This window comes from Lissotriton helveticus, chromosome 6, assembly GCF_964261635.1.
Source record: "Lissotriton helveticus chromosome 6, aLisHel1.1, whole genome shotgun sequence".
In the NCBI taxonomy this organism is placed as follows: domain Eukaryota; kingdom Metazoa; phylum Chordata; class Amphibia; order Caudata; family Salamandridae; genus Lissotriton; species Lissotriton helveticus.
In genome coordinates, this window is record NC_136067.1 from 35,778,823 (window position 1) to 35,799,783 (window position 20,961).

The window sequence follows — 20,961 nt, forward strand, 5'->3', positions numbered from 1 at the left end:
GAGGGGCAGCGGGGGCAGCAGCGGCGGGGAAAGGTAAAGGGAGGAAAGAAGGGATAAAGAAAAAAGGGAAAATAAGCAGCAATAAGGCACAAAAGAGCAGAGATGCAGAAAAGAGCAGAACGGTGAAAGATAGAAAGGGTAAAAAAAACGAGTGAAGACGAGTGAAGGAGCAGAGGGAGAGAAAGGGAAAATGGGCAGAAATAAGGCACAAAAGAGCAGAGGTGCAGAAAGGTGAAAGATAGAAAGGGGAAAAAAACGAGTGAAAACGAGTGAAGGAGCAGAGGGAGAGAAAGGGAAATGGGCAGAAATAAGGCGCAAAAGAGCAGAGGTGCAGAAAGGTAAAGATAGAAAGGGGAGAAAAACGAGTGAAGGAGCAGAAAGAAAGAAAGGAGACAGAGGTCCACTGGACCACCAGGGATGAGGCGCAGGGAAAGCTGCGGGTGGAGGAGGGCCTCGATCACCAACACTCAAGAGTGCAGGGGCAGGGGCACCTCACTTAATGGTGGAGCTGCGAGGGTGGGAGAGCAATTTCACTGACAATGAGTCAGTGGTCTTGTGTATAGTGACTCTATGTCAATAGTGACGAGTAATTGATGTTCTGGCTCGTACTCGATATCTTTAATGATGTTTAATATGTCAGTGGTGTCCTGAACATAAGAATCTTGAGCCACTACAGCCTTCCTCAGAAAAAAATCCACAAACTGAGACGAGGGTTCCAAGATGGACTGGATACCCGAGACAATGGGGCGTCCAGGGGGTGGACGCTGTGGCTTGTGAATCTTAGGCAAGATGTAAAATGCCGGTTTCCGCGGGTTGGTGTTAATAATGAAATCAGCTTCCTTAGGAGTAATCCATTTCTTCGCCACGCTGGTTCACAGTCGCACGCCAGTGAAATCGAACTCGGAGACCCTCCCCACAGGACATCATCCCTGTGGCTGCTGTTCGGTGTGCGATTTAACGTGTGCCACCAAATCTGTCATTTTTACATGACGGCAGAACGTGGCACCTAAAATATTTCAGCAATTGCAACACGTCCCATATAATATATAGGTTGACGTGTAGCTGTGGTCTGTACTATATCTGACTCACCTCTCGCAAAGCCAAAATACGCATCCAAGAACACATTAGTACCCTTAAGGCCAAGAAACTCACCACACGCCTCGTACAACATTTTATTGAACAGGGGCATGGTCATAGGGATTTTAAGTGGACCATTCTGGAAAAAGTTGTTGGTGAAACACACAACATTGACGCTATCTTGGCTCGCAGGGTGGATCTTGGCAAGCAAAATTGATTTTTTCTGAAAAAGCTGAGCGCGATGGCCTCAACGATACCATCGAATGGAATAAAGTGAGCAGACGTTAGTGGCGTGTTGCGAGTGGGTCCCTGTCTGACTTCGTGAATTCCACAACTTGAATCCCCTTTTATGTGGCCAGCAGCGCGTGGGGTGGGTCCCTTTCTAGCATACAGTACAGGTTCCCCTTGTTGTGTTTTCACACTCGGAGTGATCTCTTCCATGTCACACCTTGTTTCTAGTAATTCTACTTTTCAATGTGTCTGCACGGGGGGCTTTTTACACACCAAACCCCCTGACATTGATGGTGCTTTAAACTTAAACCCCTCCTATTATTCGCCCTTTTGTGGAGGGATTGGACTCGCCCGGCATAATGTATCATCTATGCGGGAGTCTGCCTCTCAAATACCCTTCGGTGCGGTGCGCATCTGACTCGCAGGTCGGGTCACGCTTTTTTAGCGTTCTAACTTTATTGAGACAGAGTTCCCCCAATCCTAAATGGCTTTGTCACGTGGGACACGCTGTTGCATCCCGCGTCACCACGTTTTTGTCTGGAGGCGTACCCGGCGTCATCACCCCTGCACACGTGACACGCCACACAGCCAGCTTTAAATGTGGATGTTACCGGCACCCTCGACCGGGAGCATTTGGCACCGAGCAGCGCCGGTAGCAGTAAGAGAGCAGGGGAGTGAGTCTCAAAATGGTGTTTCCACTTACGTGTGCCCAGAGGGAGCGGGGGGCATTGCATATGACGACATAATTCTCTCTGTAAGGGTGCCGAGGTCTGTGAATGTGGGGAGCCTGAGTCTGTAATTGTGCTGACATACGGCTGAGAACAGTACTGTACTTGTTTGTTTCCTCAACAGTTAGGCAATTCATTGTATGCAGTCACACCGTCCCAGGCCCCGTGGATGGTTATGATTAGATATCAAAAATGGCATTGATCAAGACAACTAGATCAGTGCCCAGTGCATTCGTGTACAATTTTTTTTCTGCAGGTTACTTTTATGCAATTTGTACCGCCTGCGAGCGCGTGATCTGTCGACACGCCGCCTCCAAATTACTGATGGTTGCTGGTATGCAACTTTCAGACAGCCATCCGGTAAAACATGGTGCTCTCCTCACCTGGAGAGGTGTGTGTATTCGTGTGGAAATTCCGGCAGTCACACGCTGATTATTCATTGTGCCTTGTCCGTGTGGTGTATGTCTGTTTTTTAACTTCACTACAGGTCGTCTGAATTGAGAAAAACAATACCCAAATCAGAAACCCCGATTTTGCCCTGACGAATTTGCTGAAGTAACAGCAATGAAACATGTCGGCATCATTTAAGTATGGTATAATTTGAAACCATTTTTAATTTGGACTACTTGCAGCAGCAGAATAAAGTTATTAGAGCTAGCAAGTGAGTCCACATTTTAATTGCGGTGGCTAGTGATCCTGGCCATTGCTGGGGTTTTAGTTGCACACACTCACGTTTGTTAGTTTTTGATAGAGATGAGTGGTGGGTTAGACCACTTGTATGGCACTTCACATTAGTTGATATTTTCATTTTCTTACAATTATTTGGATGTTTTTCTTTGGTTGTTTTGCCACAACAAGGAGAGAGCGACCAATGATGAGAAGTGGGTAAACTGGCAATTTCAGGCCAGGAACCCCCTCGTGTGTTTCTACCGTGAGGTGCTCTCTTTGTTTTCACATTTCAAACCTAGAAAGAGGCCTGAAGTGAAATATTTACATCTGGGCCATATTGGGATCAACAGTAATATGACATCCAAGAATAAAGAAAACAGGCAGAAATGATATATTTATCAGGAGAAGTCCCCTGACGATCTGAGAATCAGTGTCATCAGCTTAAGGCTAGCCCCTCCTACCATAGGGAAGTGCAGTGGTGATTATTTACAAAGTAGGAGCAGAAAGAGGGAGCAAACCTCCTCACAAAATAACTTTTGGAGGAGAAATGCCCTACATAAATCTGTTGGCTCTGATTAGCTAGGGCACAGCCAGTCCAAGGCATTCTCACATACCCAGACCATATGCTCAGCCATGAAAAGTGTTGCTCTTGATCAAAAATGAAACACACTGGTAAGAACTCCAAAATTATATAAGCAGCTGCTTAACCTTTACTCCAAATTTCTAACAACTACTTTTGAGTAATGGAAGAACCTTTACTTTTGCGAGACCTGAACCTCATTGGTACTCCAATAGCAGTGTCTCAGAGTTCAGGTAGATCTGAAGTTGGGATCTTAGAAATGATTCAACTAGAAATGGCAAGGAGTCATGGCTACTAGAATCTCTTTTAATTTTGATATTTTTACTTTGATTTTATGAAGCATTCAGTGTAGCACTCGTTGATACTGGTTTATACAAATTCATTAAGGTATATAATACATAAATTACTTTTTGTTTTTACATATAATGGATTCCTAAAATAAAGACTCAATAGATGCTCATAGACAAGTAAAAGGTGCTAGTGCTGTATAAATTGCTTATATGCAGCAAGAAGTAGTGCCCATTAGTGATCACCCCGTCAAATCTTTTCCCCCTGTCGACGTCTTCTATATCTTTGTTTTTATGCAGAGACTTTTTCATGTGTTAAACTGCAAGAAGCCTAGAACTCCACATATCAAAGCTAGGTCAGTCTGATTTGAGCCAATCTGACGCCACACATAGTCTAGCTACAGCCATTGGCATAAACTTTATATATTGTTGATTTTTAAGATCATTTTCATATTCCATCATCATCGAAGTCATCATCATCACCCCCCTGTATTAAACGTGTCAATTTTGGACATAAAACATGTACATAATATCCACCTGCTCCGTACCACAACTTTTACATTTCCTATCACAGCGATTTCTCCATTTGGACATTCTTGCAGGAATATAATATAAGTTAAAACGTGGCGGTTTCAGTTTTGTTGTGAAAATGATCTTATCAGCTAGAGCTAAGGACTCTTGGAGAGATCACCTTCGCATCCCAATCTTTGATTCCTTTTCTCATTCTGTATCTCCAAGTCATTATTTTGCGTTTGAGTTAGCAGCGTGTATATAGGTCCTATTCTATATTTATGCTTTATAGCCTCTATTAGTGGGATCTTCAGCTTACAATTCGAGTCTTAGATTATTGAATAAACAATCTCGAATTTGTAGATATTTATAAAAAGTAATTTGTTGTATATTAAATCTCTGTGGTCTTCAAAGGAGCGAAGGCGTGAATGATCATAAAAATCCCCTATTTTCATAATTCCTTTTTGTCTCCATTCTGCCTTCACTGTCCCTCTGAAAATAAAGGTAGAGTAGGGGGTTTAAAAACTGCGATTATTAAGCCCTATTTGTCTTTTAACCTGGGTCCATAGCCTTAGTGCTGCCTTCAAGATTTTGCTTTTAAAAAATTTTTTTTATGATAACTTGGTTCAATGTTCTTTACCGCATTATTTTCAGCCTCTTTTCCCAGCAGCATTTCATAAATTGATGGGATCTCAGCTATATCTAAATCCTGTGGCCTGCCTGTTATTTAAATTGGCATATTTTGTAAAACACAGACCCAGCAATATAATGTAAAACTATGACCTGGGGAGAGTCATATATTTACCTGCCCTCTATATGCCCACAAAAATCTAAAGCATGTAGGTTCTAACTTTGTCAACCATTCTTTATCGATCAACAGTGGTATAGAGCTAAATATATACAAAACTTTGGTGAGAACATTCACCTTCAATATATGAGATGCAGATGATTAATCCTGTCTAGTTCAGACCGTACTTTATCAATCACCTGACTTAAATTGATTTTGACCTTGCGGTCTAGAGCGTCAGTAACTTTTATCCTGAGATCTAGAGCGGCAGTAACGTTTATCCTCAGATAGGTTGCCTCTGCCGTCACCCGTTGATCTTCAGTATGGGTTTGTTCTGTGCGGATTAGATTAGATTAGATTTCCTGTAACTTCTATCTTCAATAAATTCACATGAAGTTACCAACAACGAATGGACTATTATTCTTAATTTTACACAGCGTCTTAGCACTATTCAGTACATATCCTGAATATTTTCCAAACTGTTCAGCTAGTTTTTAGGTCTCATTTGATCCAGCACATGGGCTGTTAGGCGAGACATTTAGTAAACAGGGCTTTTACAAGTGCGACGGCACGCTTTTGGCTGGCATTATGCCTGCATTCACGTGCACAGGCACAAGCAGAGGCGCCATATGGATTTCCTCTCGCTCAGCCAAGCACGTGCGCACCTCACTCCAATGCCCCTCCCCCACCACAGAGCGCGTCTTGCAGCTCGAGGCGCGCGCGCGCAGCCAATGCTTTTTTTCTATTTATTTTTATTCCACTTTGAACCTCAACTTCGGACTTCCTGAAACAACAAGTGCTTTGTGTGTTTTACAGTCCTTCCAGGGCGTCGGAGAATGTTCCATGCACCAGTTGAACTTGGGTATCATCTGATATGGTTCAGAAAGCTGCCGTGTGCACGGCTGAAACCCCATACTGGAGTAGGGTCATTTGTGCCATTCCTCTGAGGGGGAATCAGCTCTCATCTGCCCCTCTGTGAATAGGCGTGCTGTTTCCTACCACGCTGTGAATGCGCTGCTATGCAGTCATACGTGCAAAGGTTTGCGCTTGTCTGACTGACTGGCTAGCATAGGTAGCTGGATTAGGCCTTTTATTGTAGGTGACGCAGTTTCTTTTATTTTATTCATTTTCAATCGCGCTGGGTCATTCTTGGACTACAGATTGGGCTGTGAAACATCTGCGTGGATTAACGTGGATGAGCGAGCGTTGACATAATTGTGCTAGCACTGAATACACTGCCTTTCATTCTGCCAGGTGCATTATTTAGGGATTTTTAGCCATCCGTAAATTAACGAGGAGTCTGCAGTGTCACGCTTTGCTTGCTAGGCTTGGCATAGATTATCCGTGGGCATTTGAAATTCTGATCGTGTCTGTATGAACTTCTCTGCTCACTCTGGAGCAGTTGGCTCTGACCTTTAAAATGTGGCCTGAAAATGCAGTTTTCTCTTCACCTCTGTGCTGTGTTCCGGTTGAAGTGGGTTGGAGGAGGGCACCTGAGCTGCGGAGGGCACCTGAGTTGTAGCTTCTTGGGCACGTTTGCTTTTGACAAAAAATGTGTTGGCGCTGAACTTGGCAGCCGGCGCAGTACTTCTGCCCTGGAGAATTGTTTGCATTTCATCTTCATGATATGAGACTGCCCTTTCAAATTTACCTTTATAATCTCTAGGAATAATTAAGCTTTGTTAAGGTTTTGATAGAACCATGCTGGTGTTACACGATGAGGTTCATTGTAACTGCCTGGTTTAGCAGTGCTTGCAGCTGGCGAGTTAGGTTTTGGGTAGCTCATTATAGAACTAGTTACATGCATGATTAGGGGGATCAGCTAATATTTGGTTGGTGATTAGTGCTTGAATAGCTGGCAGCAACTTCCTGCTGCTATAGAATCAACACTGGATTCAAAATGGCCGTGAGGGTTTAATGACAGGTATACTGACAGGCATGCCTATGCAAAATGTCTTGTCTATATTTATTGATACAGTCAGAATCTAATTAATCCTGTTTGTCAAAGCACCTACAGTCTTCCTATTAAAATTGATCAGCTGTCTCAAAGTCAGATCCAAACCTACCAACCTTCAGATAAAAGCACTGCAAAGGAAGAAAGAACTGCCAACCAATGGGCTGTTCCCCTTTAGCTCCCTACAATTCTTCTTCAAGTCTCATGAAGTGTTTGTTGGAACCCTTAGGCCAATCCCTGTTTGCACTGCGGCCCCAAGTAATTACCACTCCATTCAGTTATCAACTCTATATATAATCTCTATTTTCCCTGACCTTATTAGGTAATCCCGCCAGTGCAAAGGGACACACCTTCCCACAGAAACGAACCTATCCAACCTGGGATTCCTGGCCTATAATAGACATTGTGCTCAGTCACCTTTTATAGATCAAAATGAATTTAACTCTGATTTGCTTTACTCCTCTATGTATTAAACACATCAAGGTAAGTTATTCATATTTAAAGGTCCATGACATCTTCACCTGTTTCTCATAGCTGTCATGTTGTGATTCGCACAACACTTCAACTGCCACTGACCTTTGCAGTCTACACTAAGACTTGAGTTGTACCGTACCTGTCAGCTCCTCCTCTGCTCCCACCTGCAGAAGGCCACTCTGACGCACTCACATCTGTGCTGAAACCATAACTACGGACATTGTATGCTGAAAACTACTGACATCCCCAGTTTGTATTGAGTGCCCAGCGCCATGCAACAGTTGCATAACTAAATACTTATAAGGTCCCAAAAGCGAGACCTATTGGCTATGCCAATGCTTGTTCTATTTCTGGTAGCGATGCAGTTAGATCTTGAGTTATCACTGCAACATCATCTAAATAAGCAAACACCTTGTACTGTATTCCATCTTGAGTTTACTGGTTTAATAATCACACTCTTCTCCAGTTGAAACAATGGGGAGCAAGGACATCCTGGTCTTGTTCCCCTATCGATAGCAATCATATCGAAATCTGTATTATTTATTCTAATCCTGGCGGAGCGAGTTTTCTATAGGCCCTTGATGCTTTTATAAACCCATTCAGAAGCCTCTCTCTTTTACAACTGCTTACAGATAAATACACAGCCGTCTGTCAAATACTTTTTCTGCGGCTAGGAGTATAAGTCTGAGTAGCGTCTGCTGAATCAAAAAGTATGCCCTTCCATGAATAAACCCATGCTGTTTAAGGGAAACCAGCGGGGTTATTACTCTTCTCATTCTATTTGCCAAAACCGTAGCATATATTTTGCTATCACAATTTCATAGATTGGCCTATATTACCTGGGAAGCAAGGGAGGCTTGTCTTTCCTAACAAAACTACTATGCTTGCTTCTTTCCAAGAATGTGGCATAAAGCCCCTTTGTACATCCCTAAACATCAACCTTCAGTTCAGAAAAGAAAGCTTAACACACTTCTACCTGGAGGGTATCAGGCCCTGCAGCTTTTCCCCAGAGGCCATAGATCTTATGGCATCTACTATTTCTTGCAAATATATTGGAAGACCTAAAGCTGTCTGATCTTCCTTACTCTGCTTGCATCCCCCCTGCCCAAAGTCTGGGCATAGATTGGCTGAGGTGTCTACCTCTGTATATAGCTTTGTATAGTAACCCTCAAAGATTTTAACAATCTCGGCTGGCGTTTCTACAATTTCATCTTCTATATTTTTGATAGCGTTTATGCATCCCCTTCCTCCCTTAGCACTATTTCGCTTTGGCAAAGCCTACCCGTGGCTCTCCCATATCCATTATATTGGATTTTAGAAGTGTGATATTTCAGCACCACTTCTCTGCCAAAATACTGATTAATTTTGGCTTTCGTTTTAGCCGTTTCCTTTTGTATTTCCTGAACTTGATTTTTTCTTATTTTTTTTTAGCCAGTTCTTCTTCTGCCAGCTTCTTACACAGATCTTGTATCTCCTCCTTTTCCACCCTCCGTAGATGTAAATTAAAACTAAGGCTTTCTCCCCTAATCCCAGCCTTTAACATTTCCCAAACTAAACTCCTGGGGTCCGTACCCCTATTGATCTCTAAAAACTGGTGTATCCAAGTTTTCATATGCTCTACATATGATAAATTTGCCAGAGGCTTGCTATTAAAGGTACATACCTCCCTTTGTCTACCTATTTTCCCTACGGGTATCATGAGGGTTAATGGATTACGATCAGATATCGCACAGTGAGAAATCTCAATTGTCATTGTGCTGGCTTCGCTAGCTGTTATAAAAAAATAATCTAGGCGCATCGTCTTGTTGTGCGGATGGGAATAAAATGTAAAGCTCTGGTCCGGGGCCATATGCTTATCCCATAGATCTACCAAATCATGATCTTCAGCCAATCGTGCCAAGCCCTATACACCTTCGGTTTTCGTCCCAATATACCTGTTCTTTAAAATGAGTATAGATCACACTTGAGTGAATATTAAGATCCCCACAAACCATCAATGGAGTAGGCCATGTAGCCAGCTCTGTATTCAACTCATTAAAAATCGTTGCCTCGTCCAAGTTAGCCCCATAAATTGAGCCTATGTAAATCGCATCCCACCTACTCTCCATTCTACGATTACCCAAAGTCCTTGATTATCTACAATTTGGCGGGGTGTGACTGAGTGAGTGAGCTTTTTGCAAGAATTGCAAGCCCCCCCGCTTTCCACTTCGCTCACACTTTGTCGAGTGCAGGCCAGAATATTTAATCCTATTTCTTTTATCAGCTCTTTCTTTCCAAATGGGAAATGTGTTTCTTGGATGCAGATTATATCGGCCCTCAATTTCTTTAAGACCAGGGCTGCTCTGGCTCTCTGGTGCCTGTTTTTTAAACCACAAATATTTATAGAGAAAGTATGTAACTTATCAAATTGATTTAGCCCTCTTTTATCTGCCATTATTGGTTGTTTTCTTCCTTATCTTTTCCCCCACATACAAAGATATATGACAAAGAAAGGGAAAAAAGAGGAAAAAATATAAAGCAAAAGCATCCTTCTTATTAACTTCTACTGTTGCATCTATGCAATCCCAGATTTTCTTCTTATCCTGCTTAACAGTGCCAGTATTCTGTGCACTACTTCTATAATCCTTCAAACCCTCGTGTTCCGCCATACCTTCCCTCCTTTCCACATCTCCTCTCTGCATCCCCTGCCTCTCTTGCGGTGCTTTAGGACCTATCGGGTCCTGCTTGATGGTATACAACCCATGATACTGCCCTCCGCTTCGAATCACAGATACCTTCTACTTTTGTTTACATCAATTTCTTTCCCGTCCTGCTTCATTATTCAACAACACATATTCAGTGCATATTTCAAAGACTCTTTAGCAACTAAATCTGTGGTAAAACATTTTATCTCACCACTGCCGCCTTTTTTTGCTGGATTCAACAAAAAAAGCCTGTGCCTGTTTAGCTTGACGTAGGGCTATCGATTGATGCAGCCTCTACCTTTTCTACATGGTGGTGTTGCAATAGTCTGGTCTCATGAAAAAACTCCTGTCTTGTAGCTTGCTGTTTTCCATCTGGTCGAGCCAGATCATAAAGAGCCTTTCGGGCCAAAAAATTACCCAGAAAGATGAAAAATATCTGTTTGGGTTTCCCCCTGCCCTTCTCATGTTTTAACTGAAACCTATGTGCTCTTTGTACTTCTGAGTCCCAGGCCCTTTGTGTCAGTTCAGGAAGGGCTTATTTGCAGAGCTCTAGCACATATTTTCAGACATCAGACCCTTCCTCCCCCTCAGGTATGCCCAAAATCCTTACGTTATTTCTTAGTCTACTTTCCAAATCTTCAAGCTTCCATTGAGTATCTGTGTGGGCTTTCATAAGGTCGGTTGTCTTTCTGAGCTATGGTTTCATCTTCCAGTTCGGATATTCTGTTCCCTGCCACTACCATTCTATCAGAAAAGTCTGAGCACGATTTAGATATTTGTCTAATTGCTGCATGCATTTTTCGACAGACTTTTAATGTTCGCTGACTCTTTGTCCCCTCTCAATGGGACTTAATACTTTGATATATCATTCCCAGTGATATATCTCCAGCAGGGTCTCCATCAGGCGTCTCTGTTTCAGCCCCCTCCACACCCTATGCCTGGGGTAACCGAGTCATCCCATACCAGAGCTTGCTTGCCGGAATTTAGATTCTGGCTGTCCTTTTTCAGGATTTCATTTGTTTTCTTTTTCTGAACTGTGCTGCGTTTCTTCATTAAGGTTTCTGGAGCCCAATATAGCTGTTGTTCCTCTCCCATATTGCTCTCATCAGTTCCTGCACGCCTTATGTAGCTTCTTCTGGAAGAACATTCACTGAGCTCCATCTCCTCTTACCCAGATCTATTGAATGGTCCGAAAAAACAATTATCACCAGGCTTAACCTCCAGCCCTGCTATCCCCAGTACCTGGATCTGTGGTGCTACCTGAGGGGTTTCTAGGGTGATTTTAAGGTAATCCACAATTTTTTCTCCGGCTCAAGCCTCCATGGTATTATTGGGGCTATCAACATCTTTAAAAGTCCTTCCCAAAAACAAGGGTGGGAATAATGTATCCGATAACCCAGCTGCCACAGTAGACCCCTCTTGCATCCTTGTTGCTGTCTTTCCCATGGGGGGGGGGTGGAGGGGGGGCTTTTGTTTAAATCCTCCCTCATTGTCTCATCAATGCTCCTCTTACCTCCTACCGCCTGTACTTCAGTGAGTGGAGGTACTCTACTCTCTCAACATGACCACATGGAATTGCCTTAATTGACATCTTCGTTGAGGCATTTTAGTTTTTTTGCCCTCTGCCCAATTACCATGGGGCCCAGTGAACTGATTGCGTGCTCCCTTAGTGGCTAATTTCCTTACTGCCGTCTCAGCCCCTGCAGCTACCTGTACTTTCAGTGCTGCCTGCGTGCTGCCGTGAGGTTTCCTGTCCCTCGCAGCCTTAGGCGGCATTGTCTCTAGTCGGCTCAGGAGACACAAGACCGCATCGAAGATCCAGCAGCAACCTCTGCACATGGCGTACCACGGTCAGAAGCCTCGCTGGTGACAGATTAAACGATCTTCCCTTGGCCCCAATCTCCCTTAAAAATACACGGGCGGCAGGCAGTTCATTGCATTCTCTATTAAGGGTTAACTTGAAGATGTCTAGCATCCTCTGGAGGGTAGTTATGATAAGAGGAGTAACAGTTTGTTTATCTCATTTATGGAGGACCCCCTTTGAAGAGATGCAATCGCTATAGTTGCAATATCCTCTGCAGAAAAAGAGAGCTATTGTGTTTTGACAGTTTACCTGGAATTATGTTCTGGAAGTCAAAGGGTTTAACCTCGAAACTTTCAACAAGATCACTAGTGGAAACTTAAGAAACCGAATGAAACATTTTACATTGGGCATTCTGTTCATCATCCTAATATTGTGAGTTGACATTCACTCAGAGATAAAAAAAATTCCCTTGGTCGGTAACCTGACAAAAAATAAAAAAGTTGCAGAATGTTTAAGCCGCCAAATGCCAGAGCCAAAGCAACAGTTGTCCTCTCTCAATAGCTCTTGAATAATTCCTTTCAAGTGTTAGCAGAGAAAGTGAAGTACCAAAATACAAAACATATTTATGATTTTATTTTGGGGTTTCAAGAGAGGCAAGTGGTGCCTTCACACCTAATTTACAGCTCTTTGAAACCTGACATGAAGTACAACTCCACAAGAAGAAAAACTTGTTTTAATCCTGCATGAATTCTGGCAAGGTGGCCAAAATCCTGCAGAAGAAAATGCCTTACTTCCAGTAGTTTGCTGAATGTTGTATAGAGGTGACCATGTAGACATGGAAGCGTTAAAGGGGATGAAAGTTGTGAAAAAGAAAATGAATGGTATTTCCCACAAAGGCCATTTTCATTGAATGGTAGCACTAGTTTGGTACTGGTTCTAAATCGAGTAATGCATACAATGTGTCCAGCTGCTTGATAATAAATGATCTGTGTGGCATTGAAAAAGATACTGAAATCCAGGGTATTTCACTTCTTGTCATTTTGAAATCACTTTTCAGGGATTTGTAGAGGGAGTGTTAATAATTAAGACTCTATCAAACCACCGGGATGTTCGCATAACAAAGTCTTTTGCATTCATGACAATTTGTTACCTATGAGTTGTGATCGAGGATGGATTACCTACATTGCACCCTGAGTGTGTGCTATAGATTGAGATATTATTTTGACCCAAAACTTCTCCCTCACAAGGAACATTTAGGAAGACCACCTCTTTATGTTGATACATACTGGTTTTCAGGTTGTCTGTCTGTCTTCCGTGTGAGAAAGAGCTGCTCAAGATTACTTTATTATTATTATTTTTTTTAAAGCATTGCAGTGTCAGATTTCCCTTCTCTTCTCATACAGAGGGAGTGTAGAGGAAATGAAAGAAATAAGCATGTGCTCTTTGTAGGTATTGCTGCAATACCTCCAATGTAGTTCCATACCACACTGGATAGATAAAGATGCTAGGAAGGTTCTAAAAAGGAATACAGGTTTCCAAACAAACCAAACCAACTGGGACTATTTCTTTGACCATAGGAAAATTATATATCAACAGAGGAGTACATGCTCATTTCTTTTTGCACTGTTAAAATATGAGGCTGGTAAGGTCCAGTGCCTTAAATTAATCTCCTCCATCCAATTCAATCAAATTTGGCGACACCATCCAGGAACGGGATCCCTGGACTTTTCTTCACACTGGGAACAGTGTATAATAGATGTACAAAATAAAATCATGATTTGCATAGTTTCTCTGCTTACTAGTGTGGAATCCATATTCATTCTTTCTTCAAATCTTTGCATGGGAAAGATGTACACACACATTGAGAATGCCATATTACTTATATTCCTTAGGCAGTTAAAGTGTTTTCAAGGTTTTCTTTAGCTCCACTTCACACTGCCTGTTCTATTTTTGTTTAATTTATATTGGAATTAAGCTCTATGTTGTGTATGTTTATGCAAATGGAATTCTAATTTTGGGTACTTTTTCAATCTAACAGGTGCTTGACCTACAAGAATTAAGGAGTACGTGATTGCCTTTTGAAAATCGCATTGACATAAAAACCAGCTGTGAAATAGCTGTCCAGAGCAACATCTTCGCATGCCAGCTAACTTCCCTCTAAACAAATGTTTTTTTGCGAATTGGAGAATCAGAATGTAACTTGATGAACCTAGTACCAGGAAAAAGGAAACCTTTATGTTCACCTATGGAGTAAGGTCCATCAGTGTTACTGATGTGAAAATAGGTTATAACGCAGTCATGTGCACTGCATAAGCTCACCTGAAATGGCAATAAGGATATACCTAATAGATGACGTCTTAAGTAAACTGAATCAACTGCAGAATTACATCAGAGAGCATCAAGTCTTGTGACTTTATAATCAACCCTGGTGGAAATGCCTTCAGTGTCGCTATATCAGAAAGCTCAGCCACTTGATATCACTCCTCAGAAAGACTACTTAAACATGCAGGCTATCATGTACCTATTTTTATAAGGATTTCCCACTGAGTGATCAGAAGAATTGTTCTTAGCAGAATCCTACAAATGCTATCATTGTGCAAGCAAATCAATTAGAAAGATCTGTTTGCGCATAGGAAGGTGCACATAATGGATACACTTTATAGATGTAATGATTGCGATCAGGCTTTTATCACAGAGATGCTTTTAATACAACATCAGGTAAGACATTCTTCTGAAAGACCATATTTATCTACTGAATGTGATAAGGATTTCAAAACAAAACAACATATAGCAGTTCTTCAGCGATATCGCACTGATGAAAAGCCTCATACATGTACTGAATGTTTCAAGGCTTTTATCACAAAGCGGCAGTTTAGGCGACATCTGAAAACCCATACAGAGGAACGACCATATAAATGTACTGAATGTGGTAAGGCTTTCAGAACGAAAGTACAGATAATACAACATCAGATAACACATACTGTTGAAAGAGCATATAAATGTATAGATTGTGAAAAGTCTTTTAAATCAAAAGCAGTACTAGTACAACATAGGAGCATTCACACTGGGGAAAGGCCATACAATTGTACTGAATGTGACAAAGCTTTTAGAACGGAGAAAAAATTTACGGTACATCAGAGAACCCACAGTATTGAACCACCATTTAAATGCATTGAATGTGACAAAGGCTTCAAAGCAAAAGGAGACCTAATACGACATCAGAGAACCCATTCTGGGGAAAACCCATATAAGTGTATTGAATGTGATAAGGCTTTCAGAACAAAAAGAGATATAATACAACATCAGATAACCCATACTGATGAAAAACCATATCAATGTATAGAATGTGGAAAGGCTTTCAAGTCAAAAGCAGTTCTAATAAGACACCGGAGCACCCATTCTGAGGAAAGGCCATACAAATGTACAGAATGTGACCTGGCTTTTGGGACAAAGGAACGGATAATGCTACATCAGAGAACCCACAGTATTGAACAACCATATAAATGTACTGAATGTGACAAGACCTGCAAAGTAAAAGGGGATCTAATACGCCATCGGAGAATCCACTCTGGGGAAAAACCGTACAAATGTACTGAATGTGACAAGGCTTTCACACAAAAAGCATCACTAACAGCCCATCATATGACTCACACTGGTGAAAAACCATTCAAGTGCACCCAATGTGACAAGGCTTTTAAGACCAGTAAAGATCTAACACTACATGAGAGTATCCACTTTGAAAAAAGACCATATTATTGTACTGAATGCTCAAAGGATTTCAAAACAAAGCGATATCTACTGCTGCATCAGAGAACCCACACAGGTGAAAAACCACATAAATGTAGTGAATGTGTCAGGGCTTTTCGGACAAAAAGAGAACTAAGTGTACATCGGAGAACTCATTCTGGTGATAAACCATATATATGTACTGAATGTGACAAGGTATTCGGGACAAAAGGAGTTCTAATGTTACATCAGATCATTCACTCTGAGGAAAGACCCTACAAATGTTCGGACTGTGATAGGGCTTTCAAGTCAAAACCAGTGCTAATGCTACATCAGAGAATTCACACTGGTGAAAAACCATATAAGTGTATAGATTGTCAGAAGGCTTTTGTTACGAAAGGCCATCTGATACAACATCGTACAACCCATACTGGTGAAAGGCCATATAAATGTACTGAATGTGACAAGGCTTTCACGACAAAACAATGGCTAATGCTACATCAGAGAATCCATACTGGTGAAAGACCATTTAAATGTACTGAATGCGACAAAACGTATATAAAAAAAGAAAATCTAGTGGTGCATAATAGATCACACACTGGTGAAAGACCCTATAAATGTACTGAATGCAACAGGGGATTTATAAGAAACGGAGAACTAACACGACATCGAAGAGTTCATAATGGTGAAAAACCATATAAGTGTAAAACATGCGTCAAGGCTTTCATGTCTAAAGGAGAGCTAACACGACATCAGAGAACCCATAGCTGTAAGAAGGCTTTTACGTCAAAGGGAGAGCTAATGCTGGATCAGAAAATACACTCAGTGGAAAAACCATGTATGTACTCTATTGAATATGAGATGGCATATAATGCCAGAGAACAGACTTTGAAAATCCAATAAATGTACTGAATACATATTTTTACTGCTTTTGATTCAGTGGTCCACAACACCAGAAGTACTCTAGTTATATACGTATTGTAGAGATAAGAACGATTGAACTTCTATGGTTTTCATAATTTCTATAAAACCTTTTCTGTGTGGTATGATTAACGTAGTTACTTTGATGCCTCTGAGATAGAATGCAGGGTTCCATATGGATCTAGCTTTCCACTTATCTTTTTAACTACCTTATAGATCTTTTACTGAGTAGATCAGGTGGTGGAACAGGTGATTTAATTTCTGCATAGATGTCCTATGTGCTGGTGGAAGTTCAAACGTTTGCTTCTCAGAACAGCTTGATGGGATTTCAGAAGAATCGGGAGATTGTTCCAGTGAAATGGAGCAGAAATTGAATTGGTGTTCATTGATAGAAAAACTGGCGCTGGACCGTCTACTTTCTTCTTAGATAAACACTGCATCTTGTATAAACATCCCAATACTGGGCCACTCGAGGCACATTGTAATGGAACTCCTGGATAGTTCACATCTTTGCTATTTTAATACTCCCATAATAGCACAATAAGATTAGTAATAGGCCTGCCAAAATGTGCTGATTCACTTAAAGATTGCTAAATTCTCTACTAGCTTAAAGTGTAGGAAAAACCACAGCTACATTTTTTTATAGACCATCCATTAAAGGATTTTTATATGGGAGGTGGTAGTACAACTATACCATTGATTCTCTCCCATTAAAAAAACAACCTTCTTGCTCCTAGACATCAGTGCCAGTGTTTAGAAAGTGGAATTCCCTTAAATAACACTCTTTGAAAATAACATATTTATTCTATTAAACCATAGCTTGGCACAGGACAGGAAATTGAACTTTGCGAAGGGATGGTATACGTATTATCATTGCTTCCCAAACGTCTTAGAACCAGACACCATTTTTGTAATGAAACTTTTGCGACCCACCTAGTTTTTGCAGACATAAGGCAGGGATGATCCTTTTGTTGTGTTAGACATGCTTTCAAAGGGCTGTGAATAGCCAAAATAGACTCTACATTATTTCTGCATTCCTTTCTAAAAGCAATTGTAAATGTAATGCCCTTTACCACTCCCTTTGATTATATATTTTGGTCACAGTCCAATAAAGATCTTTATCTGTCCACTAAAGTGGCAGATTATGAACTGCGCTGCAGCGAAAATAATTTTCAGAGTTGGATGCTGGCCTGTGGTATCTGTTAACAATAATCACATGGCTTCTGAAAAATATTGGTGTTGATACTAGCGACTTTTGACAAATTTGAAAAACTCCTTCTGCAGCAGATTATGGGTAATGCTTTGTATTCAATTTCATTTTAAAATGAGGCCCAGTGATTGATGTGCGTCTATATATGTTAGTAGGTATCATGTTATGTGAACTAACTCACCAAAGCTTTACTGGAGCCTGTGAACAAGGACTGTGAGGGTCTGAAACGCGTCGGGCATTAGAACAGAATCGTAGTGTGAATGCCGGTTTCCTGTCTCGCATTTTTTAAGAAGAGTTCACCTACAAGTGAGTGCGTCTTCGTCCTGTGGGCAAATTTGGTCTCTTTATTTATATACACACCACCAAATTCCCTCACCAGGGATTTCATGGATCACTCTTCGGTTATAAAAACTTCAACTTATTTTGGCAAACGCATTTCGACGATTTCCGCCTTTCCCAATGCCATAGTGCACAATTTAAACATCACACGTAATATAATGCTCGTCACTTAGTTACTACAGCAAAAATAAAAAACGGGTTCCCTAAATGGCTCCTATGAACACTTACCTGTTGCAGGTCAGAGCATGGCAGGGCAAGGGACATATTCTTCAATAAAATCCATATTTGCAGAGAGAAAAATTTATGCGACATGCAATATGATTGTGTTTGTCCAGTATGACTCATCTCTACGAAGTGACAAGCATTATATTAAGTGAATTCACGATTATACCGACACACTGAGAGAAAATTATTTGAGTATGGGGTACATCAAGGGAGCAAATCTGTCATCCCTCATAACACTTCTCTGTCCATTGAAAAGGAGACCGTGTTTAACTGTAGCAGTGGTGCTAAAATTGTGCACTATGGCATTGAGAAAGGTGGAAATCGCGGAAACACGTTTGCCAAAAATAAATGGACGTTTTTTAACCGAAGAGTGCTCTGTCAAATTTTGTGAATTTGGTAGTTAATAATTTTCGAGACAGCCACAGTCGTGACGGAAGCACCCGCCCGTAAGTTTGTCTGGCAGCAGTGGCATTGGGTGGAGAATATGTATGTTTGTATGTGAATATATGTGAATGTGTGTGTGTAAGTATGTGTCTGTGTGTGTGTATATATATATATATATGTATGTATATATATATATATATATATATATATATATACTGAAAAAAACAGGTTTCAGGGACGTTATAGTTAGAAATTAGCATTTAAAAAACCTTCGAAATTCACTGAGAAAACCATAGGTTTCAGTGACGTTATAGTTAGCTGGACATTTCAATCTTACAAAACCATAGAAATTCGGCCGTTATAATTGGTTCAGCTAACTATAACGCATCACCTGCGATGCACTGCTCATGATGTCACATATGACATCATTCATTACGTTGTCCGTGACATCACTGATGACATCTCAAATGACCTCACTGATGACATCATCCAGTGACTGTGTATTTCTGTAAAGTTTAAATATATTTTATATATATTCCAAGGTGTATTGAAGAATGAGTGGGTGTATAGGTGTCTGGATGGAGGATTTAGTAGGTGCATGACTGACTGTATAAGTGAGTGATTAAATGTGTCTTGCTGAATGCATGGGTTAGTGACTAAACTGTGTGGATGTTTATCAGTCTGTCTGTTGTGCAAGCTGCTGCATGGGTTGGTCAGTAGCTACATGAGTGTCTATATAGGTTATTGATTGGTTGTCTGGTATTTTTGGGGGAGATTGAGTGTGTGAGAGGTGTGTGACTGCGTAGATGTGTGAGTGGTTGAGTCACTGAGTGAATGCGTTCAAGAGTGCATGTGGAAACTGCTGTATGGGTGCATGAGTATATGTGTGTGTTGGTGAGAATGGATGTCTCAGTGGTACATGTCAAAGTAACTACATATGTAAAAGGAAGTGTATGTGAGAGTTGAAGTATATATAAATGACTACATGATAGTCAGTGATTGTTAGACTGGCAGTATGGATGAGTGTGTACTTGTATCACTGATTATATAAGAGAGTAAGTATGCGTTGGCACAAATGTGCTGTATTTGCCCCACACACAAATCTGACAGCCAAATCTGGTGGCTTTTCACTTTGTTAAAAGAATTTGTCCCCCCCGCCCCCACACCCTGTAAAAGGCAGTTGTAGGTTTGAAAAACTGATCTTCTGTGCTTTTCCATACAGGAGTTACTATAAATAATTACATAGAGTAAGATTGTGAGTGGGAAAAGTTTATCTTCATAGGCAGAAAGGAACCTTCACATAAGTCCTTGAACCCTCCCAGGTGACCACTTCTGAGCTGCGAAACCTGACTTTTTTTTTTTAACCTGTTGTCTGTGTTACGTGATTCATTTTGCGACATAAAACCTATTTCACTACAACTGAGCAATCATGAGTGCCTCTGCCCTCTTATTCTCGTACCACCGGAGAGGTAGGCAGCTGTTTCTTGATAAAGTGGAAACCTAGTGTGTCCCAGCCAGTGCTTAATTTGAGCCAGTGGTTTCCGGTGTCCAGCCCTGGCACTTATTACAGCGTGCCACCAGGTGGGGCTGTTGGAATAATTAAGAGAGGAGCACTAAAACAATTGTTTATTACTTCAATATACATTCAAAATTATCAATACCGGCTGCCCAAGCCAGTCTTACAGCTTTGCGGCACTGGATTAGGGTGAATTCTCTCACATGTAGAGTGTAATGTAGAGTGTGATGGTTAGTAGTGGTGTGAGAGCTGTAATTGGAAACACTGGAAGGGGCAAGCTGCAGCGGCCTCCTGATGAGGGCTCTGGCACTTCTTTTTCTTCTTCTTTTAAATTAAGCACTGGTCCCAGCCCATTGAAACGCTGGGGAGCATTATGCTTGCGTCTCTCTGTGTAAGAGCCGTTCCATCTTGCCAGCTGGTTGGCTACGTATAAGAGCTTGGAACTGATTCATATGGCTCCAATGGAAGGGGAGCCTCCGATCCAATACAAAGTTCAGCTCAGAAATACTTTACATTAACCTTTACATAACCTGGACCATGTACCTGCCGTTAGCTCTGTGTGTCCTTAAATGGCTTCTTAAGGACAGACCATTATGAGAACACTGATACGGCTGCAAGAGGTCAGCTGTTTTTCAAGGGCCTTAAGAAAAATGATCACATTATCTCCATCCTCATGGAAATCCATAGGCTTCCCTAGCAACATCTTCAAAATCAACGGCATCATTCACAACGCCATCATGACTGCTTATCCTGCAGACAGGTTCATCTCTGGTTGTTCTCGACACACTTGCAGCTACAACACAATCAGATAACAGGCTAAAAAGTTTAAAAAAAAAAAAAAGCAAGGCACAGTCA

At 41.3% G+C, this 20,961-nt stretch overlaps 1 protein-coding gene across 1 annotated transcript in view; it reads left to right on the forward strand.

Moving 5' to 3' along the window:
- Positions 1–17,581, forward strand: part of LOC144762166 (uncharacterized) — a 47,557-nt gene extending 29,976 nt beyond the window's left edge. Inside the window, exon 2 of the mRNA XM_078647324.1 lies at positions 13,824–17,581. Within this exon, the coding sequence (XP_078503450.1) occupies positions 14,432–16,414 (1,983 nt within the window). The 5' untranslated portion in view covers positions 13,824–14,431 and the 3' untranslated portion in view covers positions 16,415–17,581. The remainder of the gene's footprint in view (positions 1–13,823) is intronic.
- Positions 17,582–20,961: the final 3,380 nt, after the last annotated feature.